Source organism: Peromyscus eremicus, chromosome 23, assembly GCF_949786415.1.
Source record: "Peromyscus eremicus chromosome 23, PerEre_H2_v1, whole genome shotgun sequence".
In the NCBI taxonomy this organism is placed as follows: Eukaryota; Metazoa; Chordata; class Mammalia; order Rodentia; family Cricetidae; genus Peromyscus; species Peromyscus eremicus.
In genome coordinates, this window is record NC_081438.1 from 26,461,685 (window position 1) to 26,486,262 (window position 24,578).

Below are 24,578 nucleotides of genomic sequence, written 5' to 3' on the forward strand. Positions count from 1 at the left end.
CTACTTCATAACTGTGATTTTGCTGCTGTTATGAACTGTAATGTAAACATCTGTGTTTTCCGGTGGTCTCAGGTGAGCCCTGTGAAAGGGTCGTGGGAAACCCCAAGGGGAGTCGCGACCCGCAGGTTGAGAAACACTGCTCTAATTCATTTGTTAAATAAGGATAGTAATAATTTTTATTTGATGTCTACAATGACTTAGTAGAGGAAGCAAGCAGTTAGCAAGCTGGGGGTGTGGGTAAGTCTGGGGGCTAGAGCCAGAGATACGGGACGTGGCGAATGGTCTGGGATTGGATGCTTCATCCCTACAGTCCCAGCTATACCAGCCTCCTGGAACCTGGCCTGTCACCTGAGTGGTGTGGTCTGCGCCTCGGGGGCCAGGTGAAGGCCAGGCGTGGCAGGGGTGGAGGCTGGGAGAGAGCCCCCTAGAGGCCTAGCCCTGCAGATCACGCTGGAGTGTGCAGTGCGAGCCTCTCCCAGCCTGGAGACCCTGCTGGCGGGGGAAGCTGCCTGTGGTACTAACGAGGGCGCTACACCCAGGAGTGGCCTAGGCTCCCGCACAGTCAGTCAAGGGACAGCCTCCGAGGGCCAAGTTGGTGTGACTCCTCCGAGGCAACCATCTGCCCTCTAACCCTAACTGAAGAAATACTTCTTAATCACCATGCTGGCAAAGACAAAGGATGGCCTGGCATCCCATCGCCATGGCCAGGTGATCCTGCCAATTCTTTAAGAACCTAAAATACTCTAATTGGAACCTTCCCGTTCCCTTTCTCCTCTTCCTCTCTGTCTTCTGATCCGTCTCCCTCGGTTTCATCCCCCTTTGGAGACCCGGGGATCGAAACAGCCTTATTCCCGGCTTACTCCAAACTCATCCATCTTTCTGTGGAGATGCAGGGAGTGGGACTCTTCTGACTCTGTTCCAGCCCCGCTACTTAGGGGGACCCAGACTTTTCACCCAACTTACTCCAAACCTCCTGAGCATCGGCGCATGTGAGGGGCTGGGGGAGTGACGATGTGGAGAAGGAACAGCCCTCTGGCCTCAGGTGCTTGCTCATTTGTGGTCCCCGCAGGGCATTCTTTGGGCCCCATTCACTGAAAGGAGGATTCCGTCGTCCTAGCCTAGCCCTGCGCTCAGCATGGCTGCCCACCATCTCCCGACCAGGGCGAGCTGAGACAACGGCCCTCCTGCTGCCGTCGTGGTGCGACCATCACCCCTTAGGGCCGTCGGTGTGATGGACAGCTACTGTTCAAGACCAGAGGCCTGGAGCGGCAAGCGGACGGACGGACCGCAAGCGCATGCTGTTCCTGCGCCCCTCCCCCATTCTGCCCGGTGGAGAAGGCCAGTGTGGCTTTCCGCAGCTCCAGTGCGCAAGTGCGGAGCCTGCAGCTGTGGCACCTGCAGCGACTGCCGAGGCTGCACCAGCTCTACTTGGCATCCTAGCTGCGCTCACAGCTGGCTGACTCGTCAGAACAACCGGGGAGGGTTGAGTTGGCCAAGGGTTAACATTGCGCAGCACCTGCTGGAGGGATGGACGTCTAAGGCCTCTCCTCCGGAAAGGAGCAAGAAGCTCTTTAGAAAACTGCCCCCCCCCAGACACACACACACACACACACACACACACACACACACACACACACACACACTGCAGATCCTAAGCCAGTCCCACCTCTGCCGTTCCCAAGCTCCGCCCCGCTCAGAAATCGGCTGATTCTAAAACAAACACACAAAACCAACTTTTTTGTTTTTACATTTAATTATTTTGTGTACGTGTGAGAGCATCACTGTATGAGTGTGAGGGTCGGAGGGAAACTTTGGAAGAGTTCTTTCCTTCTCCCATATTGATCCAGAGGATCAAATTCAGGTTGGCAGGCTGAATGACAAGAGCCTTTGTCCACTAGCCGTCTTGTGGACCCTGGCCTCCAGTTCTTTCTTTTTTAGACTTGTGTTATTCCATGTGCATGAGTGTTTTGCCTGCATAGACCATATGTGCCTGGTGTCAGAAGAGGCCAGAAGAAGCCAATGGGTCCTTTGAAATTGGAGCTATAGATAGCTGTGAGCCACCATGTGAGTGCTGGGAATGAACTTGGGTCCTCTGCAAGGACAGCAAGTGCTCTTAACTGCTGAGCCATCTCTCTAGCTCCCCTTCATCTTTCAAAGGTTTACTTTTAATTTTTAAGAAAATTGTATTTTCTTTTTCTTTTCTTTTATTTTGGTTTTTCAAGACAGGGTTTCTCTGTGTAGCTTTGCGCCTTTCCTGGATCTCACTCTGTAGCCCAGGCTGGCCTCGAACTCACAGAGATCCGCTTGTCTCTGCCTCCCGAGTGCTGGGATTAAAGGCATGCGCCACCACCGCCCGGCTGAAAATTGTATTTTTATTTTACCTGTATGGGTGTTTTCTCTGCACGTATGTTTGTAAGCGACTTGCATGCAGTGCCTGAGGAGGCCAGAAGAGGACATTGGATTCTTTGGGACTGGAGTTACAGATAGTTGTGATACTCCATGTGGATGTTAGGAACCAAACCTAGGTCCTCCTGAAGAGCAGCTAGTAAGTACTCTCAACCACGGAGCCATCTCTCCAACCCCTAGGTTCTGATTCCTAACTCCCTAACTTTTCCTATCTTGCTAAAAGCACCCCAAAACGCCCTTGCCCACATCAGTGCCTGGGGGAATCCCCCTGCATGGCCACTACCCATGCCCTTCTAAGAACAGGTCCCTTCAGAGTCCTTCCCTGTCCCAGAATTGAAGAATGCCCTTGCTGGCTTCTCTCTTACACCCCCTGGTGGACGCGAGCAAAAGTGTGTGCAGCATTCAGGAGAGTGCTTCTGTATTTATCCTCACCCCGGAGCTGGCCCGGGGTCCCCCACCTCAGCTTCTGTTGACCAGTAGACACTGCCTCTTCCACTCTGCCCGTTTTTCTCCTCCTCCCTGAACTTCAGTCTCTAACTTAGTTCCCCCTGTGTCCAATCTCTCTAGCTTCACCCACCACCCAGTGGGTAAGAGACTCTGTACATGAAGCGTATTTATAACGCTCCCCATTTGGGCTCCTGTGTTTATCTCTGGTGAGGCATTTTCTGAACCTGTCCTCCCGGGGGGAGGGGGCTCCTAAGAATTTATCCAACTACAGGTTTCACTTTTCAAGGCTCCACTCATAAGCCTTCAGCCCACCGGTGGTTCTGACTGGAAAACTTAGGGCAATAGAGGGCTATCCCATGATATTTCTGGATGCATCTACCTCCATTCCTCTAAATAATGTGTCGACTTCCCCTCGCTCGCCCCTTAGACAGCATCTCACGTATCCCAGTCAGGCCTGATTTTGACATGTAGCTGAGGATGGCTTTGAACTCCTGATCCTCCTGCTTCTACTCCCAAGTGCCGGGATTACAGGCATGCCTGGTGAGGCCCAGTTTCTGCAACGGGTTCTGGGGATGGACGCCAGGGGCTCCAGCCTTCTAGGCAAGCACTTTGCCAATTGAGCTGCGCCCCAGCCTCAGCCTAGACTCTTTCTGCTTAAATATGAAAAGTAACTGTTGTGTTTATAGAGTGTGGCCTCCTTTGCTGCTGGATCTCCACACTAACGGGAGGGAAAGAACAGACTCAAAAAGATCCAAGTGGTTCCTAAGCCGCTCTCGGTTGCCAGAAGCCTCACTGCAGTCTCTAACCTGAGTGTTCCAAGCCCCGGGCATGCGCAGAACCTCTCTCCGGGTGATGCTATTGACTTGAACTTCTTGTTGGTCAAGGGAACAGTTGCTAGGGAAATGTTACCTCCACTACAGAGTTTGCTGGAGCTGGAATCCAAGGTGTGGGCTGTGGAGAGCTCCAGGAGGTTTCAAGGCTTGCAAGAGGGGACAGCCACGGCTGTCCAGATTCTTCCCAGTTCAGCCACTCCAGCTGCTCTGCTCTGTCTCAGCCTGGCCAGCCACCTTTCTGGTCGTTCCCACTACGGCCATATGGCAATAAAGGATCTTTGGTTCTTCTTCTGTGTGTGTATGTTTCATTTATTGTCCATGGGGAAGGAACACACACACACACACACACACACACACACACACACACACACACACACACACACACACCCGCGCCCTGCTCCCCCAATCAGCCTGTATTCAAGAGGATCTCCAAGCCCGGTAGCAATTGAGCTAATGACTTCCTGGGGCGGGAGGTGGGGTGGGGACAGGGAGGGATGTTGTCCACTGCACTCCCCCACCTCCACCAAACAGAAGAAAGAACCCAGGTTGGGCTAGCTCGGGGTCACCATTTTTCCCTTGGACATAGGAATGAATTGCTACCTAAATTATTGGGTTGCTCTCTTAAGTTCACTCGGTCCTCCAAGACCAGCCTCTCTCAAGCTCAGGATCCAGGCATCTGACTCCCACCTCTTTGGACCGTGCTTTCCAGAAGCTCTGCCTTTCCCCATTTCTGGGTGGGCAGCGCGTGACTGAGGAGAGAAGGAGGTGGAAGAACCTGGGCACCGCCCCCCCCCCGCCCCCGCCTCCTTCTCCAGAGCGGCGGAGACTGCGATCCTCAATCCTACCACACGGGGGCGCCAGGACAAGCGCGGACGCGGGCGAGGCAAGCGCAAGGTGGTTCTCGTCCGTGTGAGTGCGCCCATGGGTGTCTTTGTGTGTCTGCGTTTCTGTACATGTGTGTGCGAGCCAAGGGATGTCTGGGTGGGATGTATTCGGGGCAACAAACCTGATGTATCCTCTGAAACAGGTACTCCAAGTGTCTTTTTCTTTTTATGAGGATGCTTAATGTGGTTATGTGTGGACGGGGAGGCAGGCGACTTATGTGTGTGCAGGCTGTGAGTCCCCGAAACCGCGTCTTGATTTTTGAAGTCACGTTTCATGAGGTTTTTTTTTTTGTTGTTGTTGTTGTTGTTGTTTTTGTTTTTTTCTTTTTTTTTTTTTTTAACCCTCTCCCACCACCCTGGAAAAAAAGGAATAAGGTCTGCCAGTGCAAATTGCCATCACTCCGGGCACATCCTCAGCATTAAGTCTGGATGGCTGTGCTAAGGGAAGTGTGACATTGTGTTTGTTGAGTGGGTGTGTCTGAGAGTCAGAGTGTAACTCGGTAGGAGCGGGTCGTGTCCTGTGACAGGTGGATTTTGGAGGGGGTTGGAGTTAAGATCATGGAAGCACCCAATTTCTCTTGTTAGTTGTGAATACCACCTTCATTGTGTGTGTGAGTGTGAAATGTATGTGTGTGTATGCACAAACGTGTGTGGTGTCTTTCCCTTCCCAGGTCTCTCGAGTAGCAGTCTCTCTATGTCTCTCCCATCTCTGCCTCTTTCTCTCTTTGCTTGGTGACTCATCTTTGCGGCAATGGCCTCCCCCAGCTTGCTGGGTCTCCCCTCCCCCACTCAGAAGTGGGTGGGTGGGGGTCTAATGGGATGGGACCCTGGTATTAAAACTCAGAGTGAGAACCCCCCTTCCCACCACGTATCATTTGGAACCCTCTGCTGGCTCCTCCCTGACCCTCTCTCCAAGTTCCTTCCCAGACTTCCCCAGCTTTGGATTGGCCTGGGGGCGGGGGGGGGCGTTTAAGACATGAATGGATTCTAAATCGGACCATTTTCAAGGGTCTTTAACACTTGTTTTAAGCTCAAAGTGGAGGCCCCTATCTCCTTACAAAGTGCCCCTCTCTCTCATTGTCTATTTCCACCCCTCCCCATGGCTGACGAATGGCTGCAGAGGTGAGTCACCGGTTGGGGGAGGGGGGAGCAGGAAAAGGGGGGTTGGGTGAGTGGCAGGGGTGGGGGTGGGTGACGAAGCCCCTTTCTCTCCCATACCTCCTAATGCCCTTCCCCCCCCCAGCCCTCATCCCTGGTTTTCCAAGCCTTTCAACTCCGAGATCATGGTTCTGCTGAACCAACCTCACCTTCTCCGCCTACCCCTGGAATGCGTGAGGGATTCAGAAACCAGGACCAAGGTAGACAGGTCCATAGACGCCAGTCAGAGCACATATTGGGTGTCCCCTCTGGGTCCTCATCTTAGCTACGCCTTTTAAACTTGTCTCTCCGTGTCATTAACCATCTTGCCATCCTCCTCCTCTCCCCAATCCTAGGAACCTGCCCCTTGGCTAGATCTTTTCCTGTGTAGAGGCATCAGAGTCTCGAAAGGTGGTTGATAGGGCTGGGGGGTGCGGGGGAGTGTAGCTCAGTCAGTAGAGTGCTTGCCCAGCATACACGAAGCCCTGGGTTCAATCCCCAACACTGCATAAACTGGGCACCGAGGAGCATATCTATAATCCTAGCACTTAGGAGGGGGAGGCAGGATCAGACAGTCAAGGTCATCTTCAGTTAGTTATATAGTGAGTTGGTGGCCAGCCTGGGCTACTTGAGACCCTGCCTCAGAAACAACAAAACAAAACGACAACAGAGGGAGAAGTTGTGAAGAACATCCGTCATCACTGCGAGGGGAGGTATGTATGACACGTGAATGAGCTGAGCTAGGGACCAGGTAGAGAGACAGAGTCAGTCCCAAGAGGCAGGAGGGGTTCAGACCTACGAAACGAAGTCGCCACGCCTGTCTGGTATCTGGGCCCACCTTGCCCGTCGCCACCCTGTGATGACCAAGGGTCTTGAGATGTGAGTTTATGAGCAGTTACTTGGGTTTCCGAATAAGTAAGGATGGGGAGTTAGGGGTGATGGAGAAATGGGGAACACTCCTAACAACCTGGGAGGAGGACTTGGGGGAGGGGACTGCAGACAAGTGGCTTCCGTTATGAGACTTCATCGCCCTGAGATCTGTAAGGTGAAGAAAGAGGAGAGGGGACAAGGGAGGTCCAGAGAAGTTCCCATAAGCATGGGCGCACACCAATAAACAGCAAAGGATCCCCAGAAAAGCACAAAGACGTACGCACAACACACTAAGCCAGACACCAGATGTGGGTGCATTCAAAGACCCCAAACAGCACAGGTGTGTGCTGACAGTCCTAAGCGATTAGAATGCACACGGATGCTCCCACAGTCACACAGGTGGTAAGAGAAGCCCCCCTCCCCCCAACCCATTTAAACTGGAACCACATCTATCCCATCCAGTCTCAACCTGATTCACTTGCTTCTTCAAATTCTTTCTCTCTTCTCTGCTTTGGGTCTCTTTCATCTCTGTCCAGAGAAACGCACACACATGTACATGCCCACGAGGGTGCTTGTGTATGCACACGAACCCACAGGTATATGGTTTCTCTCGGTGTCTGTCTCCTTTCCCGGGGATCTCAGACTTAAGACTCTCAGTCTCCCCAGTCGCCCCTCGTTGGCGAGCTCTCTCCCCCACCCTCCTCTCTCCGAAGGCTCTCCCCCACCTTCAGAGGTTGGAACCATCAGCTTTCTGATTGATTTTCCTTAAGGAAGGTAATGCGACCCCGTCCTCAGCCTGCTGCTCCTGGAAACCAGGCTGAGATGAAGGGAGATGGGAGGGGGGAGGAAAGGAGGGGACTCTAGACGGGCAGGCTCTGGATAGTGGTGTGGGGGGACTGTCAGGTGCTGCTGCTGCTACTGCGGTGGTGGTGGTGGTGGTGGTGGTGGTGGTGGTGGTGGTGGTGGTGGTGGATCTCCAGGCCCTTCTTCCTCCTTTCTATGGAATGTCTGCTGTCACCTTGGCTCTCAAGTTTGTTGGTTTTTTTTTTTCCCCCCCTTTAGCCTGATCCTTCAACCTGCTCCAGGTTCTATTCCCTTCCCTTCCCCTGCCCCCATCTCTTCTCTTTCCTCTCTCACCCCACCTTTTTCTCCGCAGAGCTGATGGGTTCTCTTCTGGGAAAGTCAAGCCACTGATGGAAGGCAGAAGCCACTGCTGGTTATAGAGGGATAGCACGTGAGTGTGAGTGTGTGAGTGTGCGGGTGTGTGTGTGTGCACGCGCCCGCGCGTGCGCGTGCCCGATTTAGGGGGCTCAGAATGAGGGTCGGTAGCGGGATGGGATGACGGTAGGGCTGACTCTGAAAGAGGCTCTGAGACCCTCCACACACACACCCATCCCGGTTTCCAGCGTGTCGAGGTGCAGGGTGGGGGGTGAGGCTCTGCGTGTGCCTACAAGCACCCCTGTGTCCGCAGCTCTTGTGTGTCTGGTGTGTGTCATTGTCACCCCCCCCTTCCCTGCCCACGCCCCCGCACTGCTCTACGCCTGCACCGCAGCCCCCTCCAGCCTCCCTCCCTTCCTCCCTCCCTCCCTCCCCTTCATTCCTGCAGTCACCGCTCCCGGGGCCACCTTTCCCTCTCCTCTACCCCCTCCCCATTTCCGTCCTCCCCTCCCACCCCCGCCCACGTCTGGTCTCCCTTCACCGGCCCCGGCTGCCTGATAGATTTTCTGCGCAATCTCTGCGTCATCGCCCCCCACTCCCGGAACCTCTATCTGTCCAAGCCCCCAGCCCCAACCCTTCTGGGCAGGAGATACGGTCGAAGGGTCTGATGGCTGAGAGGGTCCATCTCTGACGTTGCACTGCACCCCCGCCCGTCTCCGGTCGCGTTCAAACCTCCCCGTTAAGCAGCAGAGAGAAATGGAGTTGAGTCACCCTCTCCACCTGCTCAACCCCCTCCCCACCTGGTCTGGTCTCGCCCTCCAAATGTCCTTGGGTGGGGGCTGTGGGGGAGAGGGGAATAAGCAGAAGGGTGTGGGAGAGGTGGATTGAAAAGGGGGCACCACAAGGACCCCTAACAGGCACAGCAGAGTCCGCTGGCCAGAAGGACAGACACACCTTTTTCTCCACCCCCTCCAGACACGAACCGATCGTGAACAGACACGACCCAGAGGCACACACATCGTCAGTCTTTTCCTTTTCCCTTCCAACTAGGACCCTTTCCAAGGTGATTACCCGAACCGCAATATCCACCCATCTGCCCTGGCCCTGGGCGGGCATCCCGCTCCGCAGATCCACCCCCTCCGCTCGGGTTCACGTCGTCCTTGGGCGTGCTCCCTACAGACCACGCTGTGGCGGAGTAGGGAGCCCGTCCCCCTCCCCAGCTTTCAAACCCTTACCGTCCCCCCATCCAGTACTGATCTCTTACTGGCGCCCAGTTAGATGCTGGCGGTGCCCTCTTCCTATCCTATTCTGCTCAGCAACGCGGGCTGCGCCGCAAGTTGCTTTGTAACCCACCCTCCCGCCTTCTGGCTCCTCTGTACCCACCCTTCCATTCATTCTTCCATTCATTCATTCATCCTTTTCTCCTCGTCCCTCCTTCATTCATTCATAGCCCCCTGCCCCGCCCGCCTCGACATTTCATTCATTCATTCATTCATTCATTTCCCGGAGCTCGGCTGGCGCACGCCCCTCTAGCCGAGGGCCTCACTGCGCAGGCGCAGGCCGGGAGCGACGCTCACCCTCCAATCACCGGACATCCACCATCCACCAGGCACCCGCCCGCTTCCCCATGAATGAACATTGACGTCAATGGGGCGGGGCGAGCCCACGTGACCCCGCGCGCTCCCCTTTATAAGGCGGCGGCGGCGCGGGCGCTGTCCAGCGTGCTGAAGCCGGAGCGAGAGCGCAGCAGCTGACCCAGCGGAGCCCAGCTCCCAGGACGCCAGCCCTCGACCATCGCTCACACTCCAGCTACGGAACGGAGCCAAGGCGGACGGGGCCCGATCTTCCCCCCGTCCCGACCCTCCTCTCCACCTTCCGCCGTCGTGACACCGGCTGGTAAATACTCCGATGTCCATTCCTCCAACCCTCTTCAGTCGTGGGCGTGAAGGGAGGGTTTTCTCTCCGAGTGGGGTGTTGAGAGCACAGCGGGGTGCCCCCCGAGAAGGGTCTTTGGTAAGTGGGGGAGTCTCTCTGCTCTTCTGTCGCTGATGAAGTCGCCCACGCACCATCCGGGGAGTCCTGTGGGGAGGGAACAGATCCCCCCCCCACCTCCCGCTTATCCTTGTACGCGGGCGCTGGCTGAGAGATGACTTGGGGAAGGGGGCGACAGGAGGCACTGGGTAGCCAGGGCGAGAACTGCGGGCGTTATTTCCCATTTGCACGACTCCAGAGATCGCCACATCTTTCTTGTTCTCTGCTAAACGTTTCCTCTTCGGGTAAGGTTGGAGAAATGAGGGAAACCCCGGATTTCCTGCTTAAAGGTGGGGGAAGGGAACGCAGAAATAGAAAGCGGGGAATTCTTACAGAAATCCTCTATTTCTTTGGCTTCTTCTATTTTTCAGTCTCTGGCAGCCCGTTGGTCATGAAAACCCTCACGTTGCCGGCATCCGTCCTCTTCTGCTTCCTTCTACTGATCCAGGGGTTGGGAGCAGCGCCCCCCGGGCGCTCCGATGCTTATCCTCCTCCCCTCGGCTCTGAGCATAAAGAGCAGGTAGCTGAGGACGCAGTGTCCCGGCCAAAGGATGGCAGCGCCCCAGAGGTCCGAGCCGCTCGGAATTCCGAGCCTCAGGACCAGGGAGAGCTCTTCCAGGGCGTGGATCCCCGGGCGCTGGCCGCGGTACTGTTGCAGGCACTGGACCGTCCGGCCTCGCCCCCGGCAGTCCCAGGAGGTTCCCAGCAGGGAGCACCCGAAGAAGCAGCAGAAGCTCTGTTAACCGAGTCCGTGCGCAGTCAGACCCATAGCCTCCCGGCACCAGAGATCCAAGCGCCCGCTGCGGCCCCCCCTCGCCCTCAGACTCAGGACAACGATCCCGAGGCAGACGACCGCTCAGAGGAGCTGGAGGCGCTAGCGTCCTTGCTCCAAGAACTTCGAGATTTCAGTCCGAGCAATGCTAAGCGCCAGCAAGAGACGGCCGCGGCAGAGACGGAAACCCGCACGCACACGCTGACCCGAGTCAATCTGGAGAGCCCCGGGCCAGAGCGCGTATGGCGCGCTTCCTGGGGAGAGTTCCAGGCGCGCGTCCCGGAGCGCGCTCCTCTGCCACCCCCCGTCCCTTCGCAATTCCAGGTTCGAATGCCCGAAAGCGCTCCCCTTCCCGAAACCCATCAGTTCGGGGAAGGAGTGACCTCCCCTAAAACACATCTAGGTGAGACTTTGACACCCTTATCCAAGGCGTACCAAAGCCTAGGTGGCCCCTTCCCCAAGGTGCGCCGCCTCGAGGGCTCACTCCTGGGCGGCTCTGAGGCTGGAGAGCGCCTGCTTCAACAAGGGCTGGCTCAGGTAGAGGCAGGGAGGAGACAGGCGGAGGCCACCCGGCAGGCCGCGGCGCAAGAAGAGCGGCTGGCCGACCTCGCCTCCGACCTGCTGCTCCAGTATTTGCTGCAGGGCGGAGCCCGGCAGCGCGATCTCGGGGGTCGCGGGCTGCAGGAGACGCAGCAAGAGCGGGAGAGCGAGAGGGAGGAGGAGGCGGAGCAGGAGAGACGCGGTGGTGGGGAGGACGAGATGGGGGAAGAGGATGAGGAGGCGGCGGAGGCGGAGGCGGAGGCGGAGGAGGCGGAGAGGGCGCGGCAGAACGCGCTCCTGTTCGCCGAGGAGGAGGAGGACGGGGAAGCCGGAGCCGAGGACAAGCGCTCCCAGGAGGAGGCGCCAGGCCATCGGCGGAAGGATGTTGAGGGGGCAGAGGAGGGCGGGGAAGAGGACGACGACGACGAGGAGATGGATCCGCAGACCATCGATAGCCTCATTGAACTGTCCACCAAACTCCACCTGCCAGCCGACGACGTGGTCAGCATCATCGAAGAGGTGGAGGAGAAACGGAAGCGGAAGAAGAACGCCCCTCCCGAGCCGGTGCCGCCCCCCCGGGCCGCCCCAGCCCCCACTCATGTCCGCTCCCCGCAGCCCCCTCCTCCCGCCCCGGCCCGGGATGAGTTGCCGGACTGGAACGAAGTGCTCCCACCCTGGGATCGGGAGGAGGATGAGGTGTTTCCCCCGGGGCCCTACCACCCCTTCCCCAACTACATTCGGCCGCGGACACTGCAGCCACCCGCATCCTCCCGCCGCCGTCACTTCCACCACGCGCTGCCACCTGCGCGCCACCATCCCGACCTGGAGGCCCAGGCCAGGCGCGCACAGGAGGAGGCGGACGCGGAGGAGCGCCGTCTGCAGGAGCAGGAGGAGCTGGAGAATTACATTGAGCACGTGCTGCTGCGCCGCCCGTGACCCGCCCCGGCCCCGCCCCCGCGCGCCCGCCCCAGGCTGGGCGCGCCACCACGCCCCCCCTCCGTGTCGCTCCTCCTCCCTCTCGGTGTTTGCATGCGCCCCGGCTCCGCCCCTCGGCTGCCGCCCGGCCCCGCCCCACGTGACCCCGCCCCGAGCTCTGCCGGGACCGGACCTGTCAGACTTTCCCCGGGTCTGCAGTCCAGAACTCCCCAAACTCAACGGGCGATCCCGGGGCCATCCCAGGCGGGTGGGTGTTTTGTGCGAGTCCCCTTACACCCCCACTTCCTCCAGGGGCCTCGTCCCCATCTAGTATCTCTTGAGACTTCCCGGTCCCCAACGGGAAAATCTGTTCTAATTAATCGTGTGAAGTGTCTGTCTCCCAGCCGTGGGGCCCCCGGAGCCTCCCCCTTCTCCAAATCGCTGTGAACTTACCCACTTCCTGCCCTTCTCTGTTGTAAATACCCCTCACGGAGGAAATAGTTTTGCTAAGAAATAAAAGTGACTATTTTATTAGGACTTTGTTTTCCGTTATTCACCCGACCCCTTGGGCCTGCTTGGTCCTCTCCAAGGGGCGGTGAGGGGAGCGCCAGTCTGATCCGGTTCTGGACTCTCTGACCAAAGCCAGAACTGGGTGGGAGAAAGGTGTGAAGCTGTACCTGCGAAGGGAATGATCTAGAAATACCTATGAGGGAACCCTACTTTGGGGCCGGTGAGATGGTTCAGCGGGTGAAGGCACAGGTTGCCAAGCGTGACCTGAGTGTAACACTAGTGTTCTTTCCACATGATGGAAGGAGAGGGCTGACTACCACATGCCCACCATGGTACACCCACCCACCCACAAAATAAATGAATGTAATAAAAAAAAAATAGAACCTCTGCTTTCCATTACCACCCTGTGCCGGAAGTTGAGTCATAATTGCTAGTGTTTGACCCACGGAAGAGTGGAATCCAACGAGAGCCAGGTGTTTGGTTGGGGCTATGGCTCAGTTAGTATGAATGTCTGCCTAGTATGCACTGGGCCCTTAGGTCTAGTCCCATAAAGTGAGTTCAGGGTCAGAAAAAAAAAAAAAAGACCAAACAAAAAAGAAACAAGAAGAGAAACAATTGTCTGGGATGAGCAAGTTTCTAGAACGCAAAAGAAAAAAAAAAAAAAAAAAACGGTACCACATAGGAGATGCTCCTCTTTGGGTATCTGGATGGCTTCCCCCACCCCAAGTCATCCATCCTTCCCTTCATGGCTCCCTGAACTCCTAGAAGCTTGGGGAGAAGGAGCTGACGCCCCCACACACACCTTGTTTTTAACCATTTCTCAGTTACCTCCCCAAACAAAAAGAGGCAAACAGAAATCCTTCCCACGGACATCTCAGAATAGAGAACCTAGGACCTCAGGGCTTGCCCTCCTTGGCTGTGTGTCCTCACAGCAGTGTGTGAGATTCTTTGGGGCAGCGCTGCCAGACAGAGCAAAAGACAATCATTTAACCTTCAATTCCAGATAAGCAAGATACCCCCACCTCCAGAATAACTCTTCACGGTGCATGGGACACACGTACTAACTTATCTGTTGGGGTTGTGGCTGGGGCTGAGTGATAGATCATTGACCTCGAACGCAAGAGGTCCCGGGTTCTGATCCCTAGTACCGCAACATACAGTATCAACATGTGGGTCGGCTGGTCCAGTGTTTGCCCAGCATGTATGAAGCATTTCATAGAACAGGGTGCTGCTGAACACCTGTAACCTCAGCATCTCTAGAGGCAGAGGCAGGAAGCTCAGAAATACCAAGCTGATTCTGCCATCCATATGGAGTCTGAGGCCAGCTTAGATTATGTGAGACCCTGATTCAAAATGTAAAGAAATGTCAAATGCATCTGTTGGGTTGGGGTGTGGTTGGCACATGCGTGTAATCCCAGCATCCAGGAGGTACAGGTAGCAGAATCATCCCTGAGATACAGGTCACTCAGAGCTATGCAGCAAAACCCTGTCTCAAAATACAAGAGAGAGCGGAGGGCTAGGCGCTCAGTAGACAGCGGAGTGTCTGCGTGGCGTGCACAAGGCCGTGGGTTTGACTATCCTGGGACACAGAACAAAACAATACAACCAAACCTGTTGTCTAGCGGCCATCCAACTGGGCGTCTTCTATTTTTAGCTTTTCTTCCTAACTATGACAACCCAGGTCCCAGGAAGACACTAGCAGGAAGCTGCCCTTGACCTCGGGGTGGACACCAGTCGGCTTCAACAAAGACAGAGGCAAGCCAAGTCCAGAAACACTTTTTCCTTTTATTTCAGAAGAAAGGAACTAAAGGCAGCCGCTTGGCCCACCCCACCTGCTTGGCTCCCGCCACATCCACAATGTGGTGTGGGGGTGGGGGGACAGGGCCAGTGTCCCAGAAAGCAGGCCCCTCCCCGAACCATGCCTTCCCTCCGGGTGGCAAGGTTAGAAAAACATTAACTCGGTGGTTCCTTCCCTGGCTCTGGCTGGACACTGGAGCCCAGGAGGAAGCGGGGGCAGAGAGGGAAAACCCCTCCCAGGCAGAGAAGCTGCCCTGCCTGGCTATGGGGAGGGGCGGAGGTAGGTTTTGGGGCAGAGGGGAGAAAAGAGCCCTGGAAACCTCTTCCCTTTAACCTGACGTATTTATATATTTACAGCGATATAGGACATGGGGAGGGCTGGAGGAGGGCTGGGGTTAACACGGGTTCTTCCAAGGAGGGGAATGAAGCCACGTAGCACCCCCATCCAGGTCACATTTCCCTGCCTTCTAGCTCCTAAAGCCTCCGCTGGGAAAGGTAGAGGGTGGAGGGAGGGAATGTCTGAATGAAGGGCTGGAGCCGCAGCAGCTCCTTCCAAAGAAGGTGAGGTGGCGGAGGAAAGGCAGCCGCCGGCTCCCGCCCAGAGAAGGGGCTGGGGGAGAGGTGGGAAGAAACAGCCCCCAAGTGCTGTCTCTTGTCTCGGCTTCCCCAATTCCACAGGGACCCCGGGCTGGCTGACGGGGCTATGCCAGGCCCATTCTCCTCCAGGACACTGCGTGGCGACTCATCCTCCTGGGACGGACGAGGGTGACGCAGAGACACCAGGAAGGGCAGACACGGGGTGGGCGAGACGAGGGGGTCAGGAGGCACAGACACACGTGGGGGGGGGGGGAAGAAGAGAAGCCGATGTGAGCCCAAGGCTGGCACGCTGTGAGCCCCCAGTGGAGGGGTGCTCACAGGCCTCACGACACCACTGCCAGCACCCACAGCGGCAAGGAGAGGTGGAGGCCAGGCTCCTCACCACCCAGGTGTGCAGCTTCAGAACCCAATGGGCAAGAAGCATGAAGCCGGGGCAGGACGCAGAGGAACCCTGACTCCCAGGAGGCAGGCAGTGCGGACGCTTGGTCCGTGCCTTTCAGAGTAGCGAGGGCAGTCAGACATTGGTACCAGGGTCCTTGGGGAAGGGAAGGTGGACTCCAGAGTGATGAGTCCCTAGGGTCCAGGAACCGGGGGACACACACGCGTGTGTGCATGTGTGTGTGTGTGTGTGTGTCAGGGAGTGAATGGAAACTGGACCAGTGGGGTGACCTCAAGTTTCATCCCGCCATCTTTTCCCCCTCGAGAGCTGACCAGCTCCTTCATTGCCCCCATCTCTCCTCTCCTCAGAGGCAGCTCAAGCCGGCTTGTCACTGCGGAGTCCTGGTGACTCATCTTCCTGCACCAAGGCTCAGCAGTAGCACAGCAGAGAGGGGGCAAGCAGCGATGGGCAGAGGGGGGTTGTGCCAGACAGACATCAGGGAGAACTAACAGACACCCTCCAGGCCAGCCCCAAGCCCCACAGCCGTTGGCTCCGAGCAACAGAGGGTGTGTGTGTGTGTGTATACATGTTGTTAAAAGCGAGGATTAGGCTGGGCGGGGGAGGCTGCTCAGTCATTAATGCCTCTGTCATGTAAGCATGAGGACCTGAGTTCAGATCCCCAGCAACCACACAACCTGGTATGGAGGTGCGGGTCTGTGATCCAAATATTTGTGGGGATGGAGTTGAGAAAGGGAAGATCCCTGGAGCTCAGTGGCCAACCAGCCACTGAATGGATGAACTCTAGGTTCAGTGTGAGACTGAAAAAATAAAGGTGGAGAATGGTTGAGGAAGATACCCAATGTCAACCTTGGGCCTCTACATACACATGTGCATACACACACGCCTCAGTGACACATAGGAACACAGAGACAGGCAAAGTAAGGATCAGGGCCCTAGGCTCCATCAGAGAGAGAGAGACAGACAGAGACAGATAGGAAATCGAGGAAGAAAAGGCTTATCTACCACGAACCGCTCTCCAGTTCTCTAAACAACCCTTATCATCAGAGAATCCTGAAGCCAAAGGAGACTGGGCCAGATAAGACAGACATCTTGGGCCTTGGGAAGAGGACAGAGAGATGAAAGAGGGAAACACGATGGGCACCAGTGGGGGATGGGCACCAGTGGGGGATGGGCCCACCCACCTCCTGCTCCAGGGGTTCGGGACTCAGGACAAGTTAGACAGCAGGGCGTGACGGGGGCCAGACGCCACAGGGAGGGGGGCCCACTCGTCGCCGGGCAGGGTGTCCAGGGGAGGGGGAATCCCCTCGGCCACAGTCCTCCTCCTCCTCCTCCTCACTGTCCCTGGCTCGTACCTCCTGCAGCAGGTCAGCCTGCTCAATGGCCTTAAGCACACTCTTCTTGGAGGTGTCCTGGACGTCCCCACCCATCAAAAACTCATCCAGGATAAAGTAGGCTTTCTCAAAGTTGAAGATGATGTCCAGCTCGCAGACCTGGGAGACGGGGGAGAAGGCAGAGCTGAGCATCAAGGGGTACCCCTGCTTTCTTCCCTCTGCTTTCGGCCCCTAGACAGTCTCATGCGGTCCAGCTGAAGTCCCTGAACTCACTACGTAGCTGAGGCTATCCCAGACGGGTTCTCCTGCCTCCACCTCCTAAACGCTGGGATTGTAAGCACATGCCTCCACACCACAGCATGTGGGGCAGGGAAGGTCCTCAGGCAAGCACTCTACCAGCTGAGCTACATCCTCAGCCCACAGGAGTTCCTTCAGTGAATCTTAGATCCTCCCAGTCCTCAACTCTCAGTACGTTGGTCTTTTCCTCCAGGCTGGCCTTGAGGTCTTGATCTTCTTCCTGCCTCAGCCTGAGTGCTGAGATTACCGGCACAGGCTGCCATGCCGCCTATTCTGGACGAGGAGACAGAAGTCTGTGGTTGCTGATGCCTTTCTCTTAAAATCTCCAACAGGTTCTGCCAGACCCCGGGCTAGCCGCTACCCTAGGCATTCTGGGGCAGAGGAGAATGTTATGGTCTTTGCTTTAGAAGACCCAAGGTGATCTCTGTTAATACGAAATTCGCTGTGCACATCATGGAACGTCTATGAGCCTCAGTTTCCCCAGCCAAAAATGGAGATGGTAACACTGACTCCTTGGATAGATGAAGAACAAGCCAGAGACCCTCAAAAGGCATGTGGGGTGGGGTGGGTCTCTTATCTCAGCTATGCAGGAAGATGAGGCAGAAGAGGCCTCCTGGGCTATGGAGTGAGTTCAAGGTCAGCTTAGGCAACTTGGTGAGACCCTGCCTCAAAATAAAAAGTAAAAAAGGGAGTAAGGATATACCTCAGTGGTAGAGCACAAAGTAACTTGATGTGTGAGGCCTAGGTACGATGTCCAGGCATCACAAAATCAATCCATCCATCCATCCATCCATCCACCCATCCATCCAGTCTGGGAATGTAGCTCAGTTGGTTGAATAATTGCTGAGGTGGTTTGAATAAGAATGGTCCCCATAGGCTCATATATTTGAACTCTTAGTCACCAGGCAGTAGAACTGCTTGAAAGGATTAGAAGGATTAAGAGGTGTGGCCTTTTTGGAGGACATGTGTCACTGGAGATGGGCTTTGAGGTTTCAAAAGCACATGCCAAACCCAGAGTGTGTATCCCTCTCCCCTCTCCTCCCTCTCCCTCTCCCTCTCTCTCTCAGGATGTAGCTGGCTCTCTCAGCTACTGCTCCACCACCTGCCTACATGCCACCATGCCCACCCCATGGTGATAATGGACTAAACCTCTAAAACTGGAAGCCAGCCCCCAATTAAATGTTTTCTCTTATAATAGCTGCCTTGGTCATAAAGCCTTTTCACAGCAATAGAACAGTGACTAAGACACTTCTTTAAAATGGGTCAGCTCCCAAAACCATATAAACTGGGTGTGGTGGCCACACCTGTGACCCCAGAACTTAGGAGGTGGAGGCAAGAGAACCAGAAGACCAAGGTCACCCTCAGCTGCACACTGAGATGGAGACCAGCTTAGGATGCATACATGCATCAAAACGGGCTGGCCAGACGCACTAGTAAGTAAAGGCACTTGTCACATAAGCCTGACAAGCAGAGTTCAAGGCCCTAGGACTTATGCAGAGGTGGAAGGAGAGAATTCCCTCAACAAAGCTGTCCTCTTCCTTCCTATGCATGCTATGGCAAGCACATCCCCACCCCAGTAGCCACAATATTAAAATAAGGGTAAGGAGATGGCTCTTTGGGTAGGGACACTTGCTGCCAAGCTGGAGGTCGGTTGATATCCAGGACCCACACGGCAGAAGGAGAAAACAGATTCTCAAAAGTTGTCCTTTGACCTCCACATTCCTGAGCGGGCCTGACCATCCCCAAGTAAACAAATGTAATTAAAAACAAACAAAAAACAAAACAAAAAAACCTTAAAACAAAAACAAACAAAAAAGAACAGCTCTGGCCGAGCACAGAGTAATAGCAGGAGTGCAGTCCTGGGTTCAATCCCTGGTACCAACAAAAGAAATCAACTGAAGTAGAACCCAATCGTGCTCCCCGCCCCCCAAGGCAGGGTTTTTGTAGCCCTGGCAACCCTGGGACTCGGTCTGTGTAGCCCAGGCTGGCCTCGAACTCAGAGATGACTCTGCCTCCCGAATGCTGGGGTTAAAGGTGTGTGCCACCACTGCCCAGCCCCCCAATTGGGCTTTGTACATCATTACCAGTGTTAAGTATTACGGAGGCATTCCGATTCTGTATCTAAGGTCTGCACTATCTGTCAAAACCCAGGCCACACACCACATAAATTCACTCAGAATCTCTGGGAGATTGGGCTCTGGGCATCTTTTTTTTTTTTTTTAAATATTCTAGATTTATTTATTTTTATGTGCTTTGTCTGCATGTATGTATAGGTACCACCTGCTTGCCTCAGGCACGAGAAGTTGGGTCCCCAGGACCCATGTAAAAAAAGCTAAACGTAATGGTGCTTATTTGTAATCCCAGTACAGGGGAGGTAGAGACAGACAGATAGGGGAGGTGGAGACAGACAGACAGGGGAGGTGGAGACAGACAGACAGGGGAGGTGGAGACAGACCGACAGACAGGGGAGGTGGAGACAGGCAGACAGATGGGGAGGTGGAGACAGGCAGACAGACAGGGGAAGTGGAGACAGACCGACAGACAGACAGGGGAGGTGGAGACTGACAGACAGGGGAGGTGGAGACTGACAGACAGGGGAGGTGGAGACAGACAGACAGGGGAGGTGGAGACTGACAGACAGGGGAGGTGGAGACAGACAGACAGGGGAGGTGGAGACAGACAGACAGACGGGAGGTGGAAACAGACAGGGGAGGTGGAGGTGGAGACAGACAGACAGACGGGAGGTGGAAACAGACAGGGGAGGTGGAGGTGGAGACAGACAGACAGATCCCCAAGCTGAGCTGAATCAAAGAGTTCCAGGCCAGTGAGAGACCCTGACTCCACAAACAGAAAATACCAAAACAAACAAACAAAAACCTCACAAAACAAGCAAGCAAAAACCAAATCAAGGCAGGAGCTGGAGAGATGGCTCAGTAAAGACGACATACTGTCCTTGCAGAGGACCTGAGTCCAATTCCCTACACCCATGTGTGTGTGTGTGTGTGGGGGGGGGGTCATGACCACCTGGGACTCCAGCCCCAGGGAATCTGATGACCTCTGCAGGCACCTGCACTCACATGCACATGCCTAGACAGACACACATACATAGAGATAAAAAAATAAAACGAGCTGGGTGGCAATGGCGCACGCCTTTAATCCAGCACATGGGAGGCAGAGGCAGGCTGATCTCTATGAGTTTGAGGCCAGAGCAAATTCCAGCTTCATAGAGAAACCCTGCCTAGAAAAACCAAAATAAATAAAAAAAAAAAAAAGAAAGAAAGAAAGAAAGGAAGAAAGAAAGAAAGAAAAGAAATTCCATCAAGGAGGAGGGTGCCTGAGTAACAACATGAGTTTGTCCTCTGGCCTCTCCATGCACATATGCACACACACACACTCACATTCTCTCTCTCCAGAATATTCCAATACAATGCCAAGGTCAGGAACCCCTATAAAACGAGAACTTGGTCTCTGCCAATGCCAGTCTGTCTCCCTCTACTGCCACCCCCTCCACCTCACGCAGAGCTCTACCTACTGAGGTATACCCCCAAGCTGATTAAGGGCCACAGCTAATAGGCTTAGAGCTTAAAAGGGGAGATTAATTACGGTCCCTGTGCCCCAACACCACCTCCCCACTGAGACTTCCAGGGCAGGGATTGGATGAGTCTTTCTTAAGGCTTGGCAGGAAGACGGAATTGCCTGGCAGGGAAACTGGGGTTCATGGGGAGACGTACGCTGCCAAAGTACTTGTCCAGAAGCTCCACGTATCGGTGGATCAGCTCCAGCGTGATCAGCTCATTGTCTTGACCTTCGATGGCGCAGCAGAAATACAGACTGGCGTATCTGGAGAGGAAACCCAAGAGACAGAGTTAGGAGCTGGTTTCAGGACCCTGGAGCTCCAGGTCCAACCTGCCCGCCAGCCTGAGGTCCTCCGACAGTACACGGACATGGTGGTCCCAGCGGGTACAAAGACTAACGCTTTTCCTGTAGCGTGCTTCAGAAACAACACAAGTTCCATTTCCTCTCCTTCTCGCCCTGTGACCCGCCCGGGGGGACTCAGCCGAAATCTGAGCCAGTTTACACGCTTGTTCAGAGTAGAAGGAACTAGAAAGGGAGGGTGTGGGAATGTGGGCGTGTGGATTGGGAAAAGTGGGGTGAGGCCTCAGTGTGGTGAATGAGACTGGGAGGGACCTGTATGCGGGCAGGGGGGTCTCCGGGTACTCTCAAGAGGCTGTGTCAGAAAACCAAGTAGGAAGCAATAACTGAGAAGAACTCAGAAGTAAGGGAAGAGGGGATTCCTGACCAGCCTGTGGACTCCTCAGCTCCCCGGAACTCTCCCGACTTCGAAGGGAGTTAGTTATTCCCCAGCCATTTTAACCCAGTCACCTCTTATAGACAACTTTGAGGTCCCTCCACTCCAGGAAGCTGCACATCTTGGGCTTTCGAGCCAGGACGACCTGCATGAGCTCGCGGACCATTTTCTTCCTCTCCTTGTCTGAGGTGGCCAGGTACCATTTCTGCAGCCGAAGTTTCCCCTGCCGGCTGAACAGTAGCATGAATCGCATCTGGAAGGGAGGAAGGACCAGAGCTGAGGGCCAGAGATTCATCGCTACCTTCTTCAAAACTTCTGTCCCAGCTGTCAACGCTGGGTAGAGAAGAATGTTCTTCCTGAGGGAAAGTCAAAGATTTTCCTGCCTGCGGTTTGGGTTCGAATCCTGGCTCTACTAGCTGAGTACAACCTCAGGCAAGATAGCTAAATTGGTTCAGTTGCTTGCTACCGAGCCTGATGACCGGAGTTCAATACCCATGACCCACATTACAGAAGAGAATTGACTCCCACGAGTTGTCCTCTAGCCTCTACACTCATGCTGTGGCAAGCGCCCACCTTGCCCACACACATATGATAAAATAAACATAAAAACATTTTAGTGTGAGTGTGTGTGTGTGTGTGTGTGTGTGTGTTTCAGAAGACAGCTTTTGGGAGAGGGTTCTCTCCTTCTATCATGTGAGCCCCAGGGATCAAATTCAGAGACTCAGTCTTGGTAGCGAGCGCCTTTCCGCGCTAAGCCATCTTATTGTCTTTGAAACTTAGTTTCTTTACCGGCAAGACAGAAACAATAAAGTTACTTTCCTTATAGAATTCTTTTAAGATTTGTCTTTCTTCTTATTAATTAGAGATATTTAACTCTGTGTGTTTGAAACAGTCACATGCCTGCCTGTTGGATTCCCCCAGGACAAGGGTTACAGATGGTTGTGAACCACCATGAGGGTGACGGGAATCAAGCCCAGGTCCTCTGCAAGAGTAACACATGTTCTTAAGCCCGGAGCCATCTCTCTAGCCCGTTTTTAATCATGTGTAAGTGTGTGCTGTGTGTCTACACAGCGGGGAGCAGCACATGAGTGCAGTGCCCAAGGAGGCCAGAGGCATCACATCTGCCGGATCTGGAGTTACAGACGGTTGCAAGCAGCCTGGCATAGGTGTTGGGAACTGAGCTGGGTCTTCTGGAAGAGCAGCAAGTGCTCTTAATGGCTGAGCCATCTCTCCCTCCACCCCTCCTCCCTTAAGGAATTCTTAAATGAGTTACTTCATGGGTGTGCGTGGCGCACAGTAGGCCCTATAACATGCTAGGCCTACTGTGCATCCCTGACCTCCTCTTTCCCAAGCTTGTCTTCCACGAGGAATAAGATGCCTGGCCTCATGACAAGCGGATGTCAACAGACTACAGTTCTACTTATGCTCCTTCTAGACCCCATGCCTCAGAGAGGTCGGGACTCTACCCAGCCTGCCATAAGCCCTGAGATGCCCCGTGACATACGGCCTCTCCATGCCAGCCCCATGCTTGTTGACAGTCTTGTCTGTATCGTACATATATCCGAATTGCACTTGGTACAGGGATATTCAGATCGTGCCCTCTGCCATCCACACATTTGGATCCTAGTGTTGGCTTTCTTTCCATTTTTCTAAAATGTTATTTTATATGGGGGGCACCCATGTGCCACTACCCACATGTGGAGGTCCTAGGACAACTTTGTGGAGTCAGTTCTCTGCTCCACCATAAGGGTCCCAGGGATTGAACTCAAGTTGGCAAGTACCTTTACTTTATAAGCTGAGCCATCTCTCTGGCCCTCTTTTCTTTCTTTTTTTTTTGAGAAAGTGTTTCATGTAGCTCAGGCTGACTGATCTATATTCCCTTTGTAGCCCAGGCTGCCCTTGATTTTCTGATCCTCCTGCTTCTACCTCCTGAGTGCCAGGGTTACAGGTGTGTGCTCAAAGGCCTGACCTTTCATCCCAGACACCAGATCCCGCAGTCCCTCATTGAGGGTCCGGTCACCCAGATGGCTCTCCTAGGGAATGTCTGAGGAATAAAGAGCAAGCAGAGTCCTCACAGCTCTGTGGATCTAGTTTTTTCCCAGCTGCAGGGGTTCCTGGTTCCATATCCTGAACTCAGTTCCCAGCAAACAGATCTGTGAACATGGCCAGGGCTGGAATCTCTGGGTGTGTGCGGCACTTCCAGCTTACAAATGAAAAGGAACAAAGACCCCAGAAACTAGGGGCGGGAGCTGGTGGGGGGGACAGGGACTGGGAAGAACTGAAGAAACCGCGTGTGGCCAAGCTACAGAGGTGATAACTACGGCAGGAAGGCGGAAGGCCTGGGTTCCGGAAAAGAGAATGGATTGGGGAGGGTGGAGAGCCGGGAATGCCGAAGTCGGGGAGTCCTCCGGAGACCCGGAAACCGTCCCCTCCCACACGGCTCTCCCCGGGCCTCCTGGGAAGGGGACTCGGCGCCCCGCGACCCTCCGGCGTGACCCCGGCGCCCCCTCCTCGAGTGCCCGCCCCTGCAGCAGTGACCGGGGCCGTCTCGAGGACCGAACCCCGCGCCCCGAGCGCTGCACCCTGCTCGGGACGGTCCCGCCACCCTCCAGCCCAGTCCCCTCTCTCTCCCCGCCCCTGTCCCGAGTGCCATTTCCAGCTCCCGAGGTCGGCTCGCCCCGGCCGCTCCGGGAAGTGGATCCTCGGCGGACCACAGGGAAGACACGGCGCCTCCCACCAAAGGCGTCCCCCGTCTCCTCCGGACCCCCGCAGGTACAGCCCACGCCCCTCGGGTCCCCGTCCCCTCCCTCCCAGCACAGCCTACCATCCTGCAGCCTCCGGCCCGGCACGTCCCTCTCCGGCCACCGTAGGCGCCAGCTCCACTCCCCGTCCGATTCTTTTCTTTTCCCTCCCTCTCCGCCTGAAGCCCCGCCCCTCCCGGGCCTCGCCGGCTCCCTCGAGCGGCCGCATTGCGCAGGCGCCAACGCTGGGCCGCGGTGCACCCCCACCCCACCCCCCTCCCATCCCACCCGGCGCGCGGGCGGGGCTGGAGGCGGAGAAGCGGAAACCATGGCAACCAGGTCCCTGACTTCGGCTTTGCAGAAGCTCGGTCGTCATGGTAACAAGGCTGTCTCGGTGGGTTGATTGGAGGATGGGAAGGGCGGGGGTAGCGGGGGGTGGGGGGGGACAATGAAGGGCCTCGAGCTGTGGAGCATTTTCGGGGGGGGGGGGGAAGAAGGCGGGAAAAGGGTGAGAGGTGAGCGAGGAGGAATGATGCAGGGAGCCGAGCACCGAAGCGGGAGCACGGTGGGAACGATCGGTCCAAGGGTGGTGGTGGGGCCGCA

The 24,578-nt window shown here is 55.4% G+C and overlaps 2 protein-coding genes across 2 annotated transcripts; one reads left to right on the forward strand and one right to left on the reverse strand.

The window, feature by feature from the left end:
• Nucleotides 1-10,157: 10,157 nt before the first annotated feature.
• Nucleotides 10,158-12,014, forward strand: Vgf (VGF nerve growth factor inducible). The gene has a single exon (XM_059249000.1). It carries the CDS (start codon nt 10,158-10,160, stop codon nt 12,012-12,014), a length of 1,857 nt encoding a protein of 618 aa, XP_059104983.1.
• Nucleotides 12,015-14,268: 2,254 nt separating this feature from the next.
• Ap1s1 (adaptor related protein complex 1 subunit sigma 1) lies at nt 14,269-24,175 on the reverse strand. Its single transcript, XM_059249077.1, has 5 exons — nt 24,059-24,175; nt 21,309-21,487; nt 20,657-20,765; nt 16,650-16,787; nt 14,269-15,050 (listed from the first exon to the last, which is right to left on the reverse strand). Exons 1-5 carry the CDS (start codon nt 24,059-24,061, stop codon nt 14,775-14,777), a joined length of 705 nt encoding a protein of 234 aa, XP_059105060.1. The 5' UTR covers nt 24,062-24,175; the 3' UTR covers nt 14,269-14,774.
• Nucleotides 24,176-24,578: the final 403 nt, after the last annotated feature.